This window comes from Tinamus guttatus, unplaced genomic scaffold (assembly GCF_059628265.1).
Source record: "Tinamus guttatus ecotype Peru unplaced genomic scaffold, ASM5962826v1 Tinamus_guttatus_pri_ptg000075l, whole genome shotgun sequence".
Classification (NCBI taxonomy): domain Eukaryota; kingdom Metazoa; phylum Chordata; class Aves; order Tinamiformes; family Tinamidae; genus Tinamus; species Tinamus guttatus.
The window spans coordinates 599,354-617,187 of record NW_028288609.1 but is presented as its reverse complement, the minus strand read 5'-3'; the positions used below and the strand labels follow the sequence as shown (position 1 = coordinate 617,187).

The 17,834-nt window shown below is 49.3% G+C and overlaps 1 protein-coding gene across 3 annotated transcripts in view; it reads left to right on the top strand.

The window, feature by feature from the left end:
- TLK2 (tousled like kinase 2) overlaps window positions 1-13,874 on the top strand; it is a 38,260-nt gene extending 24,386 nt beyond the window's left edge. For all 3 annotated transcript variants that reach the window (XM_088519892.1, XM_088519894.1, XM_088519893.1), the window contains 11 exons: window positions 205-357; window positions 3,285-3,351; window positions 5,579-5,676; window positions 5,942-6,023; window positions 7,310-7,401; window positions 8,556-8,645; window positions 9,108-9,277; window positions 10,711-10,849; window positions 11,757-11,868; window positions 12,773-12,880; window positions 13,218-13,874. In XM_088519892.1, coding sequence (XP_088376018.1) covers window positions 205-357; window positions 3,285-3,351; window positions 5,579-5,676; window positions 5,942-6,023; window positions 7,310-7,401; window positions 8,556-8,645; window positions 9,108-9,277; window positions 10,711-10,849; window positions 11,757-11,868; window positions 12,773-12,880; window positions 13,218-13,391 — 1,285 coding nt within the window. In that variant the 3' untranslated portion in view covers window positions 13,392-13,874. The remainder of the gene's footprint in view (window positions 1-204; window positions 358-3,284; window positions 3,352-5,578; window positions 5,677-5,941; window positions 6,024-7,309; window positions 7,402-8,555; window positions 8,646-9,107; window positions 9,278-10,710; window positions 10,850-11,756; window positions 11,869-12,772; window positions 12,881-13,217) is intronic.
- Window positions 13,875-17,834: the final 3,960 nt, after the last annotated feature.

Sequence of the window (17,834 nt, the reverse complement as noted above, 5' to 3'; positions counted from 1 at the left end):
AATCTTTTTATGTAAATACATTTAAAAAGTCTTGGTCATAGTGTCTGCTGCACTCCCTTTTCTGTGCAAAAACATTTAGTTTCTAATCTTACAAGTACAACTGATTTGAAATTCATTGCTTTAATTTAAGAGCAAATGCTGAAAACAACTGGGCACACCTCATTAGTTCTGTGCTTCATCTCTTTTCTGCCCTCTCCTTTCTAGGCAACAGGAAAGGATAAATTCCCAGCGGGAAGAAATAGAAAGGCAACGAAAAATGTTAGCAAAACGGAAGCCACCCGCGATGGGACAGACACCCCCAGCAAGCAATGAGCAGAAGCAGCGCAAGAACAAGACCAATGGAGCAGAAAATGAAACGTACGTTGTGCGGCCGCCTTGGTGCAGTGCAAAGCTTTGTGCTTTGATTAGAGGACAAAATATCTGCTGGGAAATGGAATCCTGCCCTTGCCTCTAGGCTTCGTTCCATGCACAAATGAATACTGTGGAATTAGCCTGGCATTCAGGAACATCTGGCTGCAGTTCTAAGTAGTTTTCATTGGAGTAAAACAGGGATCATTACTGAGACCAAATGTTGTATGAGCGTAACCTTTTTCTGAATACCTTTTCCAGTGTAGAAGTAATTTTTCACTAGAACAGTTTTAGTGTATTGTAGGCTTCCCTTTTGTTTGAGAGGTGTATTGATACTGATCTGGAAGAGAGGATATTCCTGAATGGGGAAGCTCCAGGCCTGCTCTCTGATCCATTCAAGGCACCCCAGTTCTGCAGGGGTGCTTCTCCCCAGCAGAAGATGCTGTGGCTGCACGTGGTTGCCCGGGCTTGGTGTGACCAGCAATCGTTGTGCTTATGCCTGGTGCCCAGCAGGCTTCTCGCTGCCCGCCTGCCTTGCCATTATTTCTTAGCTTTGCCAGGGTTTCCTAGAGGGCCTTTTGGTGCTACCTGGTCCTTTTCTCCGTTTCTCTTGCTATTTTATCCTTCTTCACTGTTACATTTCAGGGTTTTGTCTTTGTGGTTTAGCAGAGCTTCTTGGGACATTTTGTATAAAAACAGTTTTAACAGTGTGTGGATGTGGTTTATGCGGAGCGTTTCAGCTTATGAAAGCCCTGTTCTTGCACGGCAGCTGAAGCTCCACGCTAAATGAATGCGTGCTTAGTCATTAGTTATCCCATAAATGAGTTTGCTGGGCTGCGCTTCAGATGCAAAATCTTTCTGACTTTGGAGGGTGTGTTTTGTGGTGGAGTACTTACAGATGCTCTTATTTTAGGGAAGTTGAATGCAAATGTCTCAGTTGAATGAGAAGTCGACAGCTAAATCCCTCAGTTTCATCTGCGTTCATCCTAGTATGGCTGCTTTGGGCCTGAAAAGGAGAGGAAGGTCCCATGGTGCAAACTTAAACATTGCCCCCCACCAGTACTGTCCTGAAAATGGCCTCTGTCCTGCGAACCAGACCAAGATGGTTTCTTTCCAGATTAGCCTGCTGTGACTTTCTGATGTTTGTCAGGGTAACTTGGGCAATGTTAGAGCCCTCAGCTGCAGTAGACATAGTGTTTTTTCAAGCATTGCTTATGTTAAACAGGACAATGTTTGTCTTATGACATCCTTGATTTTTTTTATGCTAACTGCAAATATACAGCTGTTCTGGGCAGTGTTAGCCCAGCAGTGCTCATTCCATCTCTTGTTTAATGGCTAGGTTGTTGGTGTCAGCCCTGTGTTTCTCTTGTGGGCAAGGTCATGCAGAAACTTGTAGCTGGCTTATTTGGTTGTCCAATTATTCTGTACTCAGAAATACCTAGCAAAGGTCTAAAATACGGGAAGATTTGTTCCCGTTCAGCATGTTCCATGGCCTTTTAGATTAGCTGCATCTGATTTAAAATCCAGGTCACGGTGTTTTTCTTGCAGAATGGTATACTCTTCTATCAAATGAGTCATTGCATAAACATTTCTGGTACTGGATATTTTTTGTATATACTTTATATTTATGATAAGCATTTCCTATGGGAGAAGTACCTTCAAGGGAGCATGGATTATGAGTTTTGCATTAAATTTATCAGCTAACAACTGCTAAAGCAGATATTTCAGAAAGATAGACTCTCTGTGTTACCAATATTGGAGAAAAGTAGGTGCAGTTTGAGACAAGTGCTTAAGCAACAGTCTGAATTCAACTGTGTGAAGTCTTCTTCACTCACTGTACAGTGGGCCAGGGTCTTGCCACCCTGTGCAGATGTAGAGCTCTGTCCCCTCCTGAAACTACATACAGGATTGGTGCTGTGGAGGGCCCATACATTAACTTCTGCACTAAATTCTCTGCAGAGTGACTGCTGCAACAGAAGCCCTCTAGGGAAATAGTTTCCTCTCGCTTTAGGTTCAGGGAAGATACTTAGAGGCTGTCACGAGGGTGTCTTGTTTACAGCGTAAACAAATGCATTTGGTAAGGGTGGGGTATACTGATTAAGCTTTTGAGCTTTAAAGATCTTCTCGTGTCTTTGTTTCACTGGTCATGGGATCTGTCACTTCTTTAGTTTGAAGGCTGTTCCTTGCTTCTGACGTGCTTATCTTTGGCTCTAAAATACACTGAAAACACTGTGAAATTCTAAGTGCCTTTTTTGACCAGTAGTCTAGGATGGAAGCTTTGCACGTCGTTTGTGCTTTGCACATCGTTAGGCATCATTGGTAGCATGCTGATGGTACTCCTTTGCCTCTTGCATGTGGTGACCAAAATAGGGAAAAGTGAAGTGAATTGCCCAGGGTTTTCCTGGGAACCACCTAGAGCCTGGAACAGGGATGTCTGAACTTGCATCCCAGTTCAGTGCACTTCGTGGTGCCCCTGCTTCCAGGTGTACAGCAGAGCGCTGGAGTGAACAGGTTACTTTCTTGTTTTTACAAGGAAAAAAAAAGGGAAATCAAAAAATAAAGCCAAGTTTAAGATGAAGAATAAGATGTAGAATACTTACAGTTCCATGTTCCATATGTAGATGATGTTTTAGCTTTCCTTATTAAAAGCCAATCAGTATTTTAAACAGGCATTATTAGGGACTTGGGTTTGAATTTGGAATGTGCAGCCATTTATCGAGGTCTGAGCATTTGATCTCTTATTTGACTCGTAGCTTGCAGAGCTTAACTAAAAGCTTCCTGCAAGGTGTTGAAGTAGTCTGCGTAGCAGTCATTCCCATAGGAGAATGTTATGGATTATTAAATGTATACGTGGCTGGTGTGTATACTGCAAAATATCTCTTTATTATGAGATGCACTGAAACTTAACGCACTGAATCTGTGTCTCTTGTGTGCAGGTTAACGTTAGCAGAATATCATGAGCAGGAAGAAATCTTCAAGCTCCGACTAGGTCATCTTAAAAAGGTAAGAATTAACTGCAAAAAAGGCTTTTGGGTAGGTTGTTTGATTGTGTTTTATGAACAAGTGTATCCTTGAAGAGGTTGCTGCCTTTTGATAAGTGGGAGGCTTTTATTGGTTGGAAGAGTTGACTAGGGTTTCTTAATCATATTTTTCCAAGGAAGTAGTGTTGAGGAAAGATGCTTTTTGCTTCAATAAGTACACTCTGTTCTTACAGTTATGTTTTCACGTAAAGAGTTTCACAGTTTTAACCCGTGTTACTATGTCACTAGGGCCAATCTAGCACTAGGCGCTGAGTATGTCTGGTATGGGGGAACATGAAGGCATGGAACAATTGGCTCCTGTGGATAGAAGTGTGGGTACCCGAACACCTTTCTGGCCCAGAAACTTGATTCTTCTTACAGTTTGAAATAGTGTAAATTAAAATGCCGGGTCCCATAATAAAAAAAAAAAAGGGGGAAGAAAATCATGAGAATGCAGAAAACAGCGCAGGCATCAATGACTTGCCCATTTCTTTGCAATGGCAAGTAACCAATGTTATTAGTAACAGTCCAAAAATCTGTTGGGCTTTTGGAAGCTAATAGTATTTAGGTAGTTACAAAACACATTTGTTTTCAAAAACATTGGCTTCAGCAAGAACTGCACCTGCAAGTGAAGTTATATTTAGATAAGTGGTTGGTTTTCTTTTAAGTGACTGCAATAACATAAATAAATCTTCCAAGGCACTTCAGCAGATGATATACCCGCAAAATAGATGTCTTCTGCTATTTTCTGTTCCTTGCTGAAGGCCAGAGAGTAAAGTGAGCTTTCTTTCTCCATTTGAAACAAAGAGAAGGGGTGCAAACTCGCTGCTGGAGTCTGCCTTCTTTTCTCTGGCAGTGCCTGAGCTCTATGTGTGTTTTGTTTTTTCCTTCTGTCCTTGACACACAAGTTGAATGCAGAGCTTCACCAGTGCCCCTGCACCCCTTGGTATTGTAAACGCAAGAGAAAGTTAACATACATATGGCATCTATTGGCATTTTGCCAGTTGTTTTATTGACCTATGAGCAAAGATAGGTGATCTGGGCACTAAAGACATACTTGCCCTGCAGCTTCCATATTGCCAGGACATATTAATTGCTGGTCCATTTATTGCTGGTATATAATATGCTGCCCTGAAACAGAGGAATCTGTTTAGAAACTGGCCTTTACGGAAAATGAAGTAATGATCTGGGATTGTGGCATTGTCTGAAGCCTCTGCTTATCCTTCTCCACTTTTGGAAACTGGCTCATTCTTTCTGCCTAAAAATAGAACTAGTGAAGGAGGGAACGAGTGCCAGTCACAAGACAAATGGGTAACTATGTCTCTTGAGTCATGTAGAGCAAATAATAGTGCTTGAGGGGCACGTTTTCATAGAGGTTTGCAACCCTGTCCACTGTGGCGTGAATTCTCCTGTCCTGAGGACGCCACAACTTGACACTTGCTGTTTCACTGCACAGTCGCTTGGCACAAACTCGCACTGCCCCGTTCTTTTGCCTGCCTTGAACGGGACCTCGTTGCATTCTTTCATGTTCTCCCTTCCCCCTGGACACTGCCCCATCCCTGCCGTTTACTTTTGAGGGCTGTCCTCCTTCCCTTGTCCCAGATGAGGGACATCTTCCTGCAAAGAAAACGGCTGTGGAGCCCTTAATGGAGGAGATGCAAGAGGAGAGCTGGTGCAAACCACAAAGCTGCTGAGCATAATGTGTTCCTGTGTGAGGCAGAAGCTCTCAGCACTTGTGCTTCCTGATTTTTATTTCTAGACTAGATGCTGTCTGAAACAAAGATAGTCTTTTTAATAATACACATGGTCCAGAAAAAGCCTTTTGCAAGCGAGTAGCAGTTAAACTTTCACAAAGTAGCTGATTCATCACACATTCCTGTTTTAAAGTGCAGAGAAGGGTCTCAGTTGAACTAGAAGGGTCCCGGGGGGGACCTTCCCCATCCACAGGATGTGGTAGTGGCTCTTAGCGTTGAAGATGTACACAGGGACAAGAATCCAAACAACCAACTAAGGTCATTAAACTTACACTGATGCTATCTACTGTTCTTAATATGAACATCTTATGAACATCTCTTTAATTTCTCAAACAAGTTACTGGTAAGCAACTTTTTCACAAGTGAAATTCCATTTGTGGTTCCATAAAGCCGTCAGAAATGCTAAATGCACCATCTTCAAAGGCCTTGTCTTTTTGTTTTCTCTTCCTCGTGCAGGAAGAAGCAGAGATCCAGGCAGAGTTGGAACGGCTAGAAAGGGTTAGGAATCTACATATCAGGGAATTGAAGAGGATACACAATGAAGATAACTCACAGTAAGCACATGGGAGTTGCAGACAAAAAAACTTCTAATAGGACATACTTTTCTGTGTGTATGTGTGTTTTGTCCTAATATGTCACACTTCTGGTGGAGTGAAAAAGGCTTCCAAATACATCAGTGCCATTATGTGGTATAGTGTCAAATCTGGCAGTCATTAACACAGTCATAATATAAAAATACTGTTTCTAAGCTGTTATTGTGCAGTAGATTGCACTGTTACTGTGAGGTTTTTTTTTTTTTAAACTCCCTTTTCTCTCCAGATTTAAAGACCATCCAACGCTAAATGATAGATATTTGTTGCTACATCTTCTGGGTAGAGGCGGCTTCAGTGAAGTTTATAAGGTAAATTTGAAGCACCAGTCTGTGGTGTATTCTACATCTGCAATGAAACATTGCAGTAAGCAGAATCTTACACTTGTTTTCTCAATGGTGCCTGTGGTTGTGGAGGGAAGATGGGAGGAAGAAACACATGTTGCATCTGGCTTTTATTAGACAGCAATTAGACAGTTCTGCTTTTGTCCTTGGAGATCATATTTCCTACAAATATATGTTTTAAGAAAATAGTTAACTAGGTCTGCAAATTTTGCCAGGACAGAGAAATAAAATGTATCTTCAAGAGCTGCACACTAATACTGAAGTGGCTAAGTTTTATCAAGGATAGAATATTAAATCTGAACATTTGGTATAAACAAAAGAGACAACAACTCCACTAGTAAAAGCTAAGCCTTCGTTTCCTGGGAGTAGAAAGCTATTGTCCTGTGTTTCCCTTTTACACACTGTGTGTAGCCTTGGGATTTTCTTGGAGCTGCGGATTACTTGCGTGTCAGCACTCCTACATGGCCAAGACCTGTGATACTGTGGTTGTGCTTTCAGTTTGACTAGTATGCATAAACCCTCTCCAGTTCTAAGTATTCTCTACCTGCACTCACTAGTTTCTCATTTCCATTAATTCAGCTAGAATTAAAATAATCATGCCACTATTGGAAGCCTCATGGTGACTTGTCATTTTGATGCAGTATAAGATTAGGTATCTAAACAGGGAAGCTAGACTGCTCAGGTGATGAAAGGAGGGAGTGATCCTCATGCAGGTACTCTGAACTGCTCTCTGGAGAAAGCACAAGAATCATACAATCTGATCATTGAATTCTTCAGCTTTTAAACAAGGTGCCCTGTTTTACTCTAAGATGGAGAACTGAGCTACCAGTGGGAAATAAAGCATTAATAATCCTGAGCTTGTTTTGTTTTGTTTTCTAACAGTGTAGAAAATGAGATAGGTGGTTTTGAGGAAAAATGGCAGCATCTTTCCCAGTGTGATTAACTGACTGTATTTTGATAATATGGCCTTTCTGATCCCATTGTAACTGGTGGTAAAATGTCACAATAAATGCAGCATTAGTTAGATTCCCACTGGGAAGGTCAGATCCAAGCACAGAATATTCAATTGTTTTCAGAGTTGCTTGGTTTCATTAGTCAAACCAATTACATGAAAATGTGGGCTTGCTCTCTTCAGTCAGTATGTTGTAATGCTCATTTCCTGGGTGGGGACATTGGTTTGTTGGAGCTTGTCTGCTTTTGCAGTATTAATTGAAGCTTTGACTCCTACTGATTTTGAGCTCTTCTCTCTGCAGGCTTTTGATTTAACAGAACAGAGATACGTAGCTGTGAAAATACACCAGTTAAATAAGAACTGGAGAGATGAGAAGAAAGAAAACTATCACAAGTAAGTAAGGCTGTAAAGCAGAGGATTGTGTTTTCAAACTCTGATCATATATTCGGTATCCAGTGTGAGCAGGCTGTGTGGTTTTTTTTTTTTTTTTTTTTTTTTTTTTCTCCCTGCATTATACCACATTTAGAAAGTTGCTCTTGATCCCAGTAAGTTGAAGAAGTTATCAGTTTGTGAGTGTCTGAAAGGTGTGAACACACACACACACACACACACACACACACACACACACACACACACACATATCTGTGTTTGTACCATGGCACAGAGTCTTACAGCAGCAGTAATGCTCTAGGAAGAACGTGTTAGAGGTGGCTTCTCCTCTCCAAGACATTCAGACTCTGCTCACGCCTGTCTTCCAGGTGCACACAAGCTTTCAGATGGCCTTCCCCTTCTTCTGTTTCCTAGAGTACTTAGTCCTTTTACAGCTTATTAGGAATGCACATGTGTCACAGCCTAGGAGGGAGGTGCAGGAAGCCTTTTGCTGTTGGCAACACCTGATTCTTAATGCCATGGAACAGATAAGCACTGCAGGGTGGCAGCCAAGCCTCCTCAGCAGAGCTTTGAAGACCAAACTGTGGTCTTACTTCCCCGGTTTCCCAACAGGTCACTGGCAAAAACTAAGCTGGAATTGAAGTTGAACTGTTGAGCATCCTAGAATTTTTCTAGAACTTGCTGCTTTTTTTTAGCTTGCAGCTATCTTGGGTTGCTTAACAATCTGTTATGAGGTTATTCTACTTTGGTTGCCAGCACCATTAATCAGCATTAGTTGTTCTGTAGTTTTGCCAGCATTCAAGATACACTCAGAGTCCTTGGTTTTCCAGGACTGTTCAATTCCTCTTTTGCTTGCCTTTTTTTTTTTTTTTTTTTTTTTAAGATGCCTAAATAACATGCATGGGTTTGTGATTAAACTTGGACTGCTGAGTGCTATGTCTGGGAGAGAATTCCAGTATAGTGTGATGAAAATCCATAGCTAAATTTTACAAAAGATGTAAATCTTGCAGTACTCTCCATAGTCACAGCTTCACAATCCAGTGTCACGTGAAAAGTGTTTTCAGCAGTGTTTCACTCCCAATGCTACGTGTTGCTCTATCCACAGAACTAGTTCTATGTTACTTGTATGACTAATGCCCAGACTTTCCTACTTTCAGACATGCGTGTAGAGAGTACAGAATTCACAAAGAACTGGATCACCCTCGAATAGTTAAGCTATATGACTACTTTTCGCTGGATACTGACTCGTAAGTTATGTTGCTTTGTGCTTTGACCCAGTTTGATCTGCTGATTACAAAATACTTGGTGTAATAAAGCTCCCAGGAGAGTCTGGGGAAGGTCCATACCCATTCCGTAGGCCGCACTGTAGTCTTGGCCTGTTTCTACATAAATTAGTTTTGTTGAGACGCTAACTTAAAAGCCATGTGCCATATTAAGTCAGATGTGATGCCCCACTAGTAAATCCTGCTTTTTAGTTATCTTACACATGTGCCTCAATTATTTTAGCTGTCTACTTCTGATCCTAGCACTAAATTGGGGATCCCAGGCCATCGCACTACTGAATATTGAGGGCCATTCTCCTGGTATCATATCTGTAGAAAGAACTGGGGGGCTTTTAATTTTAATATATTGATCAAATGGTCTCTTATGGAGAAACAACACAAAGTGTTTTGTTTTTTTAATTACAACAATTACTGTTTTGCCTTTAGGTTTTGTACAGTGTTAGAATACTGTGAGGGAAATGATCTGGACTTCTACCTGAAACAGCACAAGTTAATGTCAGAGAAAGAGGCACGATCCATTATCATGCAGATTGTGAATGCTTTAAAATACTTAAATGAAATCAAACCTCCTATCATACACTATGACCTTAAACCAGGTAAGTTGTGCTGCTAACTGATATATTTAAGAATACTAATTAAAGGTAATGGGTTATAAGTAACTAAAGGAAGTTTATTTTGGTTGGACTGCAAAAAGGAAGACAGGTCTGGCTGGGAAGATTAACTTGCAACAAGGAAGAGCTGAAATACATAGAAATTGCTGGGAAAGGCTATTGTCTCCCAGAGTTGCAACATGAAACAAGGAAGTAACATCTAGAAAAAGAAGCCTCCTTATTTAGAATGAAAATGTGAACTGCCAGCATCTGTGTTTGTTTTTCAGTGTCCTGCTTATATTCTGCTGCTGCTGTGAGTTTCTGTTATTGTTTCCTAGAAGTTCACATAATTACTAGTGTTTCTTGTTTCTCCTCTTTCTGTAATCATCATCTTCATGAAGTATATGATTTCACACTGCACTGTAGGTCCTCAGCTTTGGAGGTGCCGTGCAGTTGTGCTTGCTCAGGTGTGCCTGTGCGTTCAGTGATGCTTCTCATGTTCTCATGTCACAACACAAATGTTGTCACGGGTTTCCCTCTAGCACTGGGGAGAGCCAGGAGGGCAAAGCTGAAGTGCTCTCAGATTTGATTAGGGTGATGCATATCAGCTGCCTGGGGTTTTTTGCTAACGCAGTAAAATGCAGCTGCCTCCTCAGACAGTTCTGTCTGGTTTGCCTTGCTGAATTGCTGGTGCTTCGTCCAGACTGTGTAACTGGTGCCGATGTGTTTCCTTGCATCAGCACGAGGAATGTGCACAGGAGGTGGTGCTGTTGCACTGGTTTTGGCTCCCCGTTCCTCTTCCAGCCGCTGCCTGGGCGTGCGGCAGAGCTCTGCCCACAGCTCTCTGGAACAGTGATTCATCCCCTGCCTCCGTGCACAGCCCTGCTGCCTTGCTGGAGGCTTTGAACGGTGAGGATCCGACTGCCTGATCCTTGATGGATTCGTAAAAGGCTTTTCCCTAAGCAGTTGCTGTTCTCTTTGAGCTTAGCAACGAGCACTGTGCTAGGAAGGAGAGAGTTTCTGGCTGTTGAGAGGCCAGGGCAAGTCAGGACGTCTGGGCAGGGTGAGTCACTGCTGTGTGTGTGCACATGTTTCCTTTCTCTCCTTTCTCTCCCTTTTTGACCTGCCCTTTGAACAGGAACCATCCCCTTTGGGAGGGAGCAAAGCATCAAGCTGATTTGGAGAGCAGGGCTCCTACACTGAAGGCTCCAACTAATGCTTCGTTTGAGTTGCTCGAGGATGAGCAGACAAGTTCCAGCCCTTGCTGGGAGCTGAGTTCTCTCTGAAAATCTCTGCACTTTGTGTTAGAGCTGCAGCAGATGTTTTGTGTTTTGCAGGTTGCTCGTCTTCTTGTTCAGGATGCTGGAGTTCAGTGCAATTTTTTGCTGCCTTTTCCTGCTGGGTGTGTGTCCTAAGAGACTGTTTCTTCCTCCCTTTAGGTAATATTCTTCTAGTCAATGGTACTGCATGTGGAGAGATAAAAATCACAGATTTTGGACTTTCCAAAATCATGGATGATGACAGCTACAACTCTGTTGATGGCATGGAACTGACATCGCAGGGGGCTGGTACTTACTGGTAAGTGTTGCCTGGGGCTCTTGCAAGTTGGAGATCAGAAGTAGTCTACAAACAGCTTGGGATGCCTGTCAGCTCTGTGTGTGCTGCCATTGTCTGCAGCAGCTGGAGACACTGGAGGTTGAGGCTCCAAGAACTCGCTCAGGTGTCACACGTGGCTCCTTTTGAGGCTGGCACCTTCTTGCTTTCCAGGGGGTTGGTGTTTACACATTTGAAAATCATCCCTTATTCAAAGGGCTCCATGAAAAATGGCATATGCTGCACGCTGCTGGAATAGCCAGCTCTGGAGAGGAGCTTGGCAGTTTTTCACAGTGTGTAATGGCACTAGCACCAGGTAGGCAAGGAGGTGGAGAATGCCATGGAATTAATGACGGGTCAGGGAGATGGGAAAAGAATTCCAGTGTGAGAGAATTCCATAGGGAGCCACAGAGTTAAATCTTGCTGCAAGACTCGCATCTTTAGCACTCTGCGTAGTCACAGCTTCCCAATCGAGTGTCATGTGAAAGATGTTTTCAGCAGTATTTCATCCCCGGTGCCAAGTGTCGTCACTGCCTCACCGCTGGCTGAGCGTCGCCGTTGCGAAACTGCTGGCCAGGGCCTTTCAGCAACAAATGCCAGTTTTAAAGATAAAAGTAATGGGGATTGTTTTATGTGCTGGTGAAAGGAAATGTACTGCGCTGACCAGCTTAGACCGTAGAGGTCTGGAGACTCCTATGAGATCACTGGTTCGGGAAAGTGATGCACAGTGGAGGTCTTGGCCCAAGGATAAATGGAAATGAAAGAACTAGAATTAGGTCATTTGAGTTCCAAGCTAACATCTGAGTGTAGAAGCTTGTTTCTTCTTTTCTATATTAAATGACTTGATGCATTTGCAGATGCTATTAATGACTTATTGCTTCCTTCCAACCAGGTATCTGCCACCAGAATGTTTTGTGGTTGGGAAAGAGCCTCCAAAGATTTCAAATAAAGTTGATGTCTGGTCAGTGGGAGTCATTTTCTATCAGTGTCTCTATGGTAGAAAGGTAAGGAGGCATTTAACCCTTTTCCCAAGGCTGATTCCCAAACTCTTGGGAGGCAGCCCTGGCTTCTGCTTCCTTTTCCTCCCTAGACTAGAAGCTGCTGTTTCCACCTTGTCTCTTTGCCATCAGTTCCAGGACAGAGCCCAGGCTAATGAGATGGGGAGAATTTACTAGCTGTGTTCACCTCTGGTGACGCTTCCCTTAGCAATGCTCTGCAGAGCTTTTCTTTCCACCGAGCACGTTTCCACCGAAGCTTTAAGGGTGGCATGAGCGTGCCAGATGTCTGAGGTGCTCTGCGTGGCCATGTTGTGGGGTGCTCTCAATCCCTGCTGAGCCTGGTGCTGCTCATCAGCTGCAGCTCTCCTAAAACAAGAGCTTCGTGTAGCATCCTGCTCTGGAAGCTCTGGGCATGGTTTTTGGAAGGGAGCAGCCTGGAGGAGGTGACTGTCCTGGGGAAGGGAGAGCCGAGTGTGTTGTATGACAGCAGAAGAGATTGGGTGGAGCAGGATAAGGATTCCATCAGTGCTGGTTTTCCGTGTCCTCCTGGCAATGAAGTGTTGGGAATGCCTGGAGTGCCGGCGGTGCTGGGCTTGGTGGTGGGAGCAGACGAAGCGGCTGCGGGGGGCGAATCTGCCGAGACCCAGACCCTCCTGCTGCCCCGGGGGGCTGGAAGCAGCCGGTTCCCCCCCGCGCGGCCGCGTCTGCCCGCGCTGCCGCCGAGCCGCTCTGCTCCCCGCGAGCACGGGCGGCGCGGCCGCTCAGCGCGCTGGAATCCGCAGCGCTCGCGCTGCGTGCGTGGGCTGCTTGCCCGGAAAAATGGTGATGTCAAGTGATGATAAACAGTAGCCCTGTGGGTCTTTTAAGGACTTCTGTCAACCTTAACACCCGTCTCTTATTTTTTTGGTAGCCCTTTGGCCACAACCAGTCGCAGCAAGACATTCTGCAGGAGAACACAATCTTGAAAGCCACCGAGGTGCAGTTCCCTCCAAAGCCAGTAGTCACGCCAGAAGCAAAGGTAAGTCTGGTGGCAGCAGCGGCCTCGCTGGCGTCCTCGGCCCTTCCCTGCGGGAAGGAGGGATCCCGTGCTCGGATCCTGGCTCCCGCAGGGAGCCCGCGGCTCTGCCGCGCTGTCGGCAGCCGCAGGGTTGAGCGGGGCCGGCGCTGCCTCCCCCATTGCTTTTCCATGCTAAAATTGGAGCTCCCGCCGCCAGCGCGGGCTCCTCCGCGCGGTCCCTTGGGAAGGGGGTTCAGCGCTGGCGCTGCCGGCTCGGCCCCGCTCCCACACTTATCTATCCAGGGAAGCTTCCCGGGTCTGTCTGTGCTGATTCTCGCTTTGCTCCGCGGTTCTGCAGGCGTTTATCAGACGTTGCTTGGCCTACCGCAAGGAGGACCGGATAGATGTCCAGCAGCTGGCCTGTGACCCCTATTTACTGCCTCATATCCGCAAGTCTGTATCCACCAGCAGCCCAGCTGGAGCTGCCGTCGCATCAACCTCTGGATCATCCAATAACAGCTCTTCAAACTGAGACAAGTCATAGGCCAAAAACTGCTTGAGAAACCGTCAAAAAAGACCTTCAGAAACAGCTTTGGAATAGAGGAATCCGCAAGGGTCTCGAGAAACCTGTACCAGGTGCTTTTTTTTCTCTTGCTTTTTTCCATCCATAGAGCATGACAACATCAACTCTCATCAAGAAAACCTTCGGCATCATAGGCCAAGCCATGTGGATAGGAATTGGCTTGAGGTTTATCTGGTAAATGACCACAAAGGGTGGCTGCTCTGAGCAAGGAGGGGAAACTCGAGAAAAATAACACATTTAAAAAAAAAAAAAAAAAAAAGACATGGTTCCATGTACTGTGAACTTCTGAACATGCAGCCTTGGGGAATCCAGGACGCGGTGTGTGCTTCATATGAAGAATGTGGACTTTGGAAAAAGACTGGGCTAGTCCAGTGTTGATATTTAAACATTGTTCTTTTCTTTTAATAAAATTTAGGTAACATCTCCTGAAAAGCTCGAAGCACCAAGGTTCAGCTGGGGATGGTATATGACTCTTTGCCCTTTGGAGGGGAAAAAAGTTGATCCTGCCTGTTCATGGCACTAGAGTTAGTGTTTTACCCCTAATTAATTTCAGTTTTTTAAAATAACCATTTTTTTGGAAGAAAACAGTTTTCTGGTCTCCCAGTGAAACCCTTATTAGCAGGCCCAAGGCAGTGCCCCCTCTGTGCCCCTCGGGGGCTGCTCTCCCTGTGCATGATCCCGGTTCCCGGGAGGGATGTGGAGCCCCGGCAGGACCGGCCTGCGGGGATGCAGGAGGTTCCGCAGCTGCTGCTGCCTCCTCCCTCTCAACGGTTGCCCCTTTCTCATTTATTTGCAGGACCGGGGGGGTTTTCCCCCTTTGGGGCTGCTCTGGCCTTGGCGGGAGCCTCCATCTCCCCAGGCCCCTTCCCAAAGCTCCTGCAGCCACCTCGGGATGCGCCCTGCAAGGGGACACCCCCCGTTCCTCTTGTCCCGGCGCTGCGTCCGCTCCGCACGGGAACCACCCACTGGGAAACGGCCCCGCGTCCCACCCTGCCCCTTGGTGCTTCCCCCCGCGCTGAGGAAAGGCTGAAAACACCAAAAAAAAAAAAAAAAGAAAAAGAAAAAGCAGCCCCTGAGCACGCGGCAGCCACGTTGGAGCTGCAGCGGTGACTGGAGCGCTCAGAGGGGCAGAGGAGAGCGGGGCCGGCGTCACCGCGGGGTCGGGGACACCCAGCGCGGCCGCCCCCCGTGTCACCTCGGGAACAAGGAGGGAACCGGGAGAGGTTGAGGTTGAGCCGCAGGCCGGGGCAGCGCGGAGCTCTGCTGCTTTGTGGGCTTAACTCTTATTTTTTTAATTACTATTTTTGTAGTGACTCTTGGGCTTTTAATTGGAGGCATTCACTTGCAGCTGCATTCAGGTGGTCTCTGAGCTGTAGTGCGTATGCAAAGAAAAGGAATACTGCATCTTTAAATCCCCAGCCAGCATTCCGGAGCCTTTTCCATCCCCGCTGGCCTGTTCTAGGAGTTTAACTGTTAGCAAGCGGAGCCTCCGCCGGCAGAACCGGCTCCGCGCTGCATCCCGCTGGCTGGAGCGGTTCCCTGGGTGTCCCGGGGCCGAGGGCGCAATCCGGGCGGATTCGTGTTTAGCTTTGGGGGCGGCCCCGGCCCCCTGGTCCCTGGACGTGGGATGGGTCGTTCCGGGGCCTTGCTGGGTCTGTCGGGCGCCGCGGAGCCCCCGGCTGCGCCGCCCCCTTGTTAATGTGGGTTTCACTGCCGGTAACGGCCCCTCTCGCCACACTGTTCATTTACTTAAAAGTGTATGAAGAATTTGTAACTCAAACCCAGGCCAGACTGTTTTGGCTCTACCCAACAGATGAGACATGGATATTAAAATAAGTTTTAAGAAACTGATTTGCTCGACTCGTGCTCCTTTGGTGTTGGTGGCTGCGGCTCGAGGTCGGGGACGAGGTGGGGCCGGAGGTGGCACCGGGACGGGGTGGCCTCGGCCCCGGGGCCGTCGCTCCCCGCGGAACATGGGGGAAGGCATCAAAGCTGGGTCGGTCCCCGGGGTTTTAAGTTTAGAAGTTGGTGTTGGAGACAGAAACTGTCCCGTGGCTGCGGTCTGGGTTGGTGCGGAGTCCCCCATCCCCTGCGTGAACACGAGCGCGACGGTCCTGCCGCAGCGCCCGGCTCAGCGCCTCTGCCCTCGCGGAGCGGGACCGTGAGCCTAAAAACTGCGCGACTGTAACCTGGATGCGGAGTTGGCGCCTCTCCAGGCCGGTACCGGTACCAGCGGTGGCCGGTGTCGGCGGAGCGGCTGCGGGTCGGGGTCTCTGCGAGGGGCAGGGGCCGGGCTGGGCGCGAGGCCGAGCCCTGCAGCCGCTCCGCACAGCGGGGCCTGCTCGGGCCTGGCCTTCGGCTTCGCGATGATGCTCAGGGTGGGCAGGAGGAGGCTGCAGGGCCCGGGCGGCACCGTCACGAACGTGACGCGGTGCCAGGGAAACCTCCAGGCCGGGTATCACCTTGCACCTACAGCTGGGGACTTCAGACCTTATTGATGCCGTCCCTGGGCGCTGGTTTTGCACCAGCCGCAGCTGAACCCTCCCTGGAGATGTCCCGTGAACGGGGCTGCACTGGGAGCCCCGGGTGCCCCTGCGGCGCTCGCCCGCGCCGGGGTGAGAGGCCAAGCAAACGCGGAGCCGCGCGGCCGCCCCCCGCGCGCTCGCAGCGCGGCCGGGGACACAAGGAGGCCTTTGTGCGGGGCAGGAGCCGCCAGCGAGAAAAACTTATTTCATGCATCAGCTCCGGGCGGGCGCCGCAGAGGGGGAACGGCCGGCGCGTGCGGCCCGGGGAGCAGCGGGGGCACCGGCCCCTTCCCGCCGCGTCTCCCACCGCCGCGTCTCGCCCTTCGCTCCCTCCTCTGCAGCCTCCGTCTTCCTCCTCCATCCTTTGTCTGCAGCTCGGCCTCCCTCCTCGCTCCGGCCTCCTCGGCGGCGGCTGGGAAGAGCCTTTGAAAGATGAATCCCGCGCGGCCGAGGCCGGCGACGCTCCCGCCCCGTCGCCTCCGGCCCCGCTGTGGCCGGGGAGGTGCCGGCCCCGCGGTGGCGCCGGCCCCGCTGCCTCCTGCGGCCGCTGCCTCCCCGGCCCGGCCGGTGCCGCTGGCAGCCAAGAGGCTCCGTCCCCGCGGGACCCGCAGGAGCCGCCGGGCAGCAGAGCGGGGCTTGGAGCCGAGGGCGGACGAAGCTCCGCGCCCGGCGTTAGCGGGGAGTTGGCATCGCCCCGTGCGGCTGCTTTTGGGTGCCCACACGGTTCCCTCTGGGATGTGCTGCTCCCGCACAGAAGAGCAGCGGGAACGTTGGCTGCATCTCCCACATCCCAGCCCCATTTTCAGGCCTAGGGCAGCTCGGCGGGCGCTGCGGCCCCCACGGCCTCGGGACGCGCTGGAAGGGCCGGGACCTGGAGCGCCCTGGAATTCCTCGTGGCAGCGCTGAGCGAGCACATCTGGTTCTCATAAATAACTCGCGGCCGGAGCTGGGCTGGCTGGGAGGGCCGCGGAGGCGCGGGCGGAGCGCGGAGCCGCGGGGCGCCAGGCCCCGTCTCGCCGCCCGCGGGACCCTCCTCGGGGGGACGGGGTCAATTCCCAGCACCCGCTCCAAGCCCCGGGGATCTCCTCGCTACGCGGTGCAGAGGGGGAGCAGAAGGGAGGAGAGCAGCTCCCCGCGAACCCCCCGTCACGGCCGTCTCCCACCCCAGGGTGGCCGGCGCTGGCCACCTCGGCCCCTCCACGAGCCCCCAGGGCTGGACCTGGCGCGTGTCCCCGCGCTCGTCCTGGGCGCAGAGTCCAGAGAGGCGCCGGCCCCACTGGTGCCCGCAAGGCGCCCGCTGCCCCCCTCGTGACGGGGTCTGGGTCCTCGCAGGGTTTTCTACCTGGCTCCTGCCACTGAGCGGCAACGTCTAATTCCTCATTTCTGCAGGGGAAGCCAAACATCCCGCACAGATCCCATTCCCGCCAGCATTCCCTGCACGCACAGAGGCCTCCGGCTCCCGGGGCTTTTGTGGCAGGGGCTGTCCTGGATCCAGCTCCCAAGAGCAGAGCCCCGGGGCCAGCGCCCGTGTCCGGCAGACGCTCGTGGTGACAAAAGGCCAGCGAGAGCCCCGAGAAGTCCTGGGGGACGGGGAAAAAATGCGTTTCCTCCAGCTGCGCCGCGCGAAGGAGGCGCCGGCCGGGGACGTCGGGGCAGCCAGCGCCGTCCCGACCCCGGCGTTCGGGCCGGGATCCTCCGCTCCGGCGCCTGCTCCCTGCGGAGCAGCTCCCGGGCACCAGGGCTGTTGCTCCAGACACCGGAACAATTAAAAAATAATCTGGGGCTTGAAGAAAATCCCCAACCATGCGGATGAGGCCGGGCTTAATTGGGCTCCCTGGAGGGTTTGCCGCTCCAAAGGCCGTCCCGG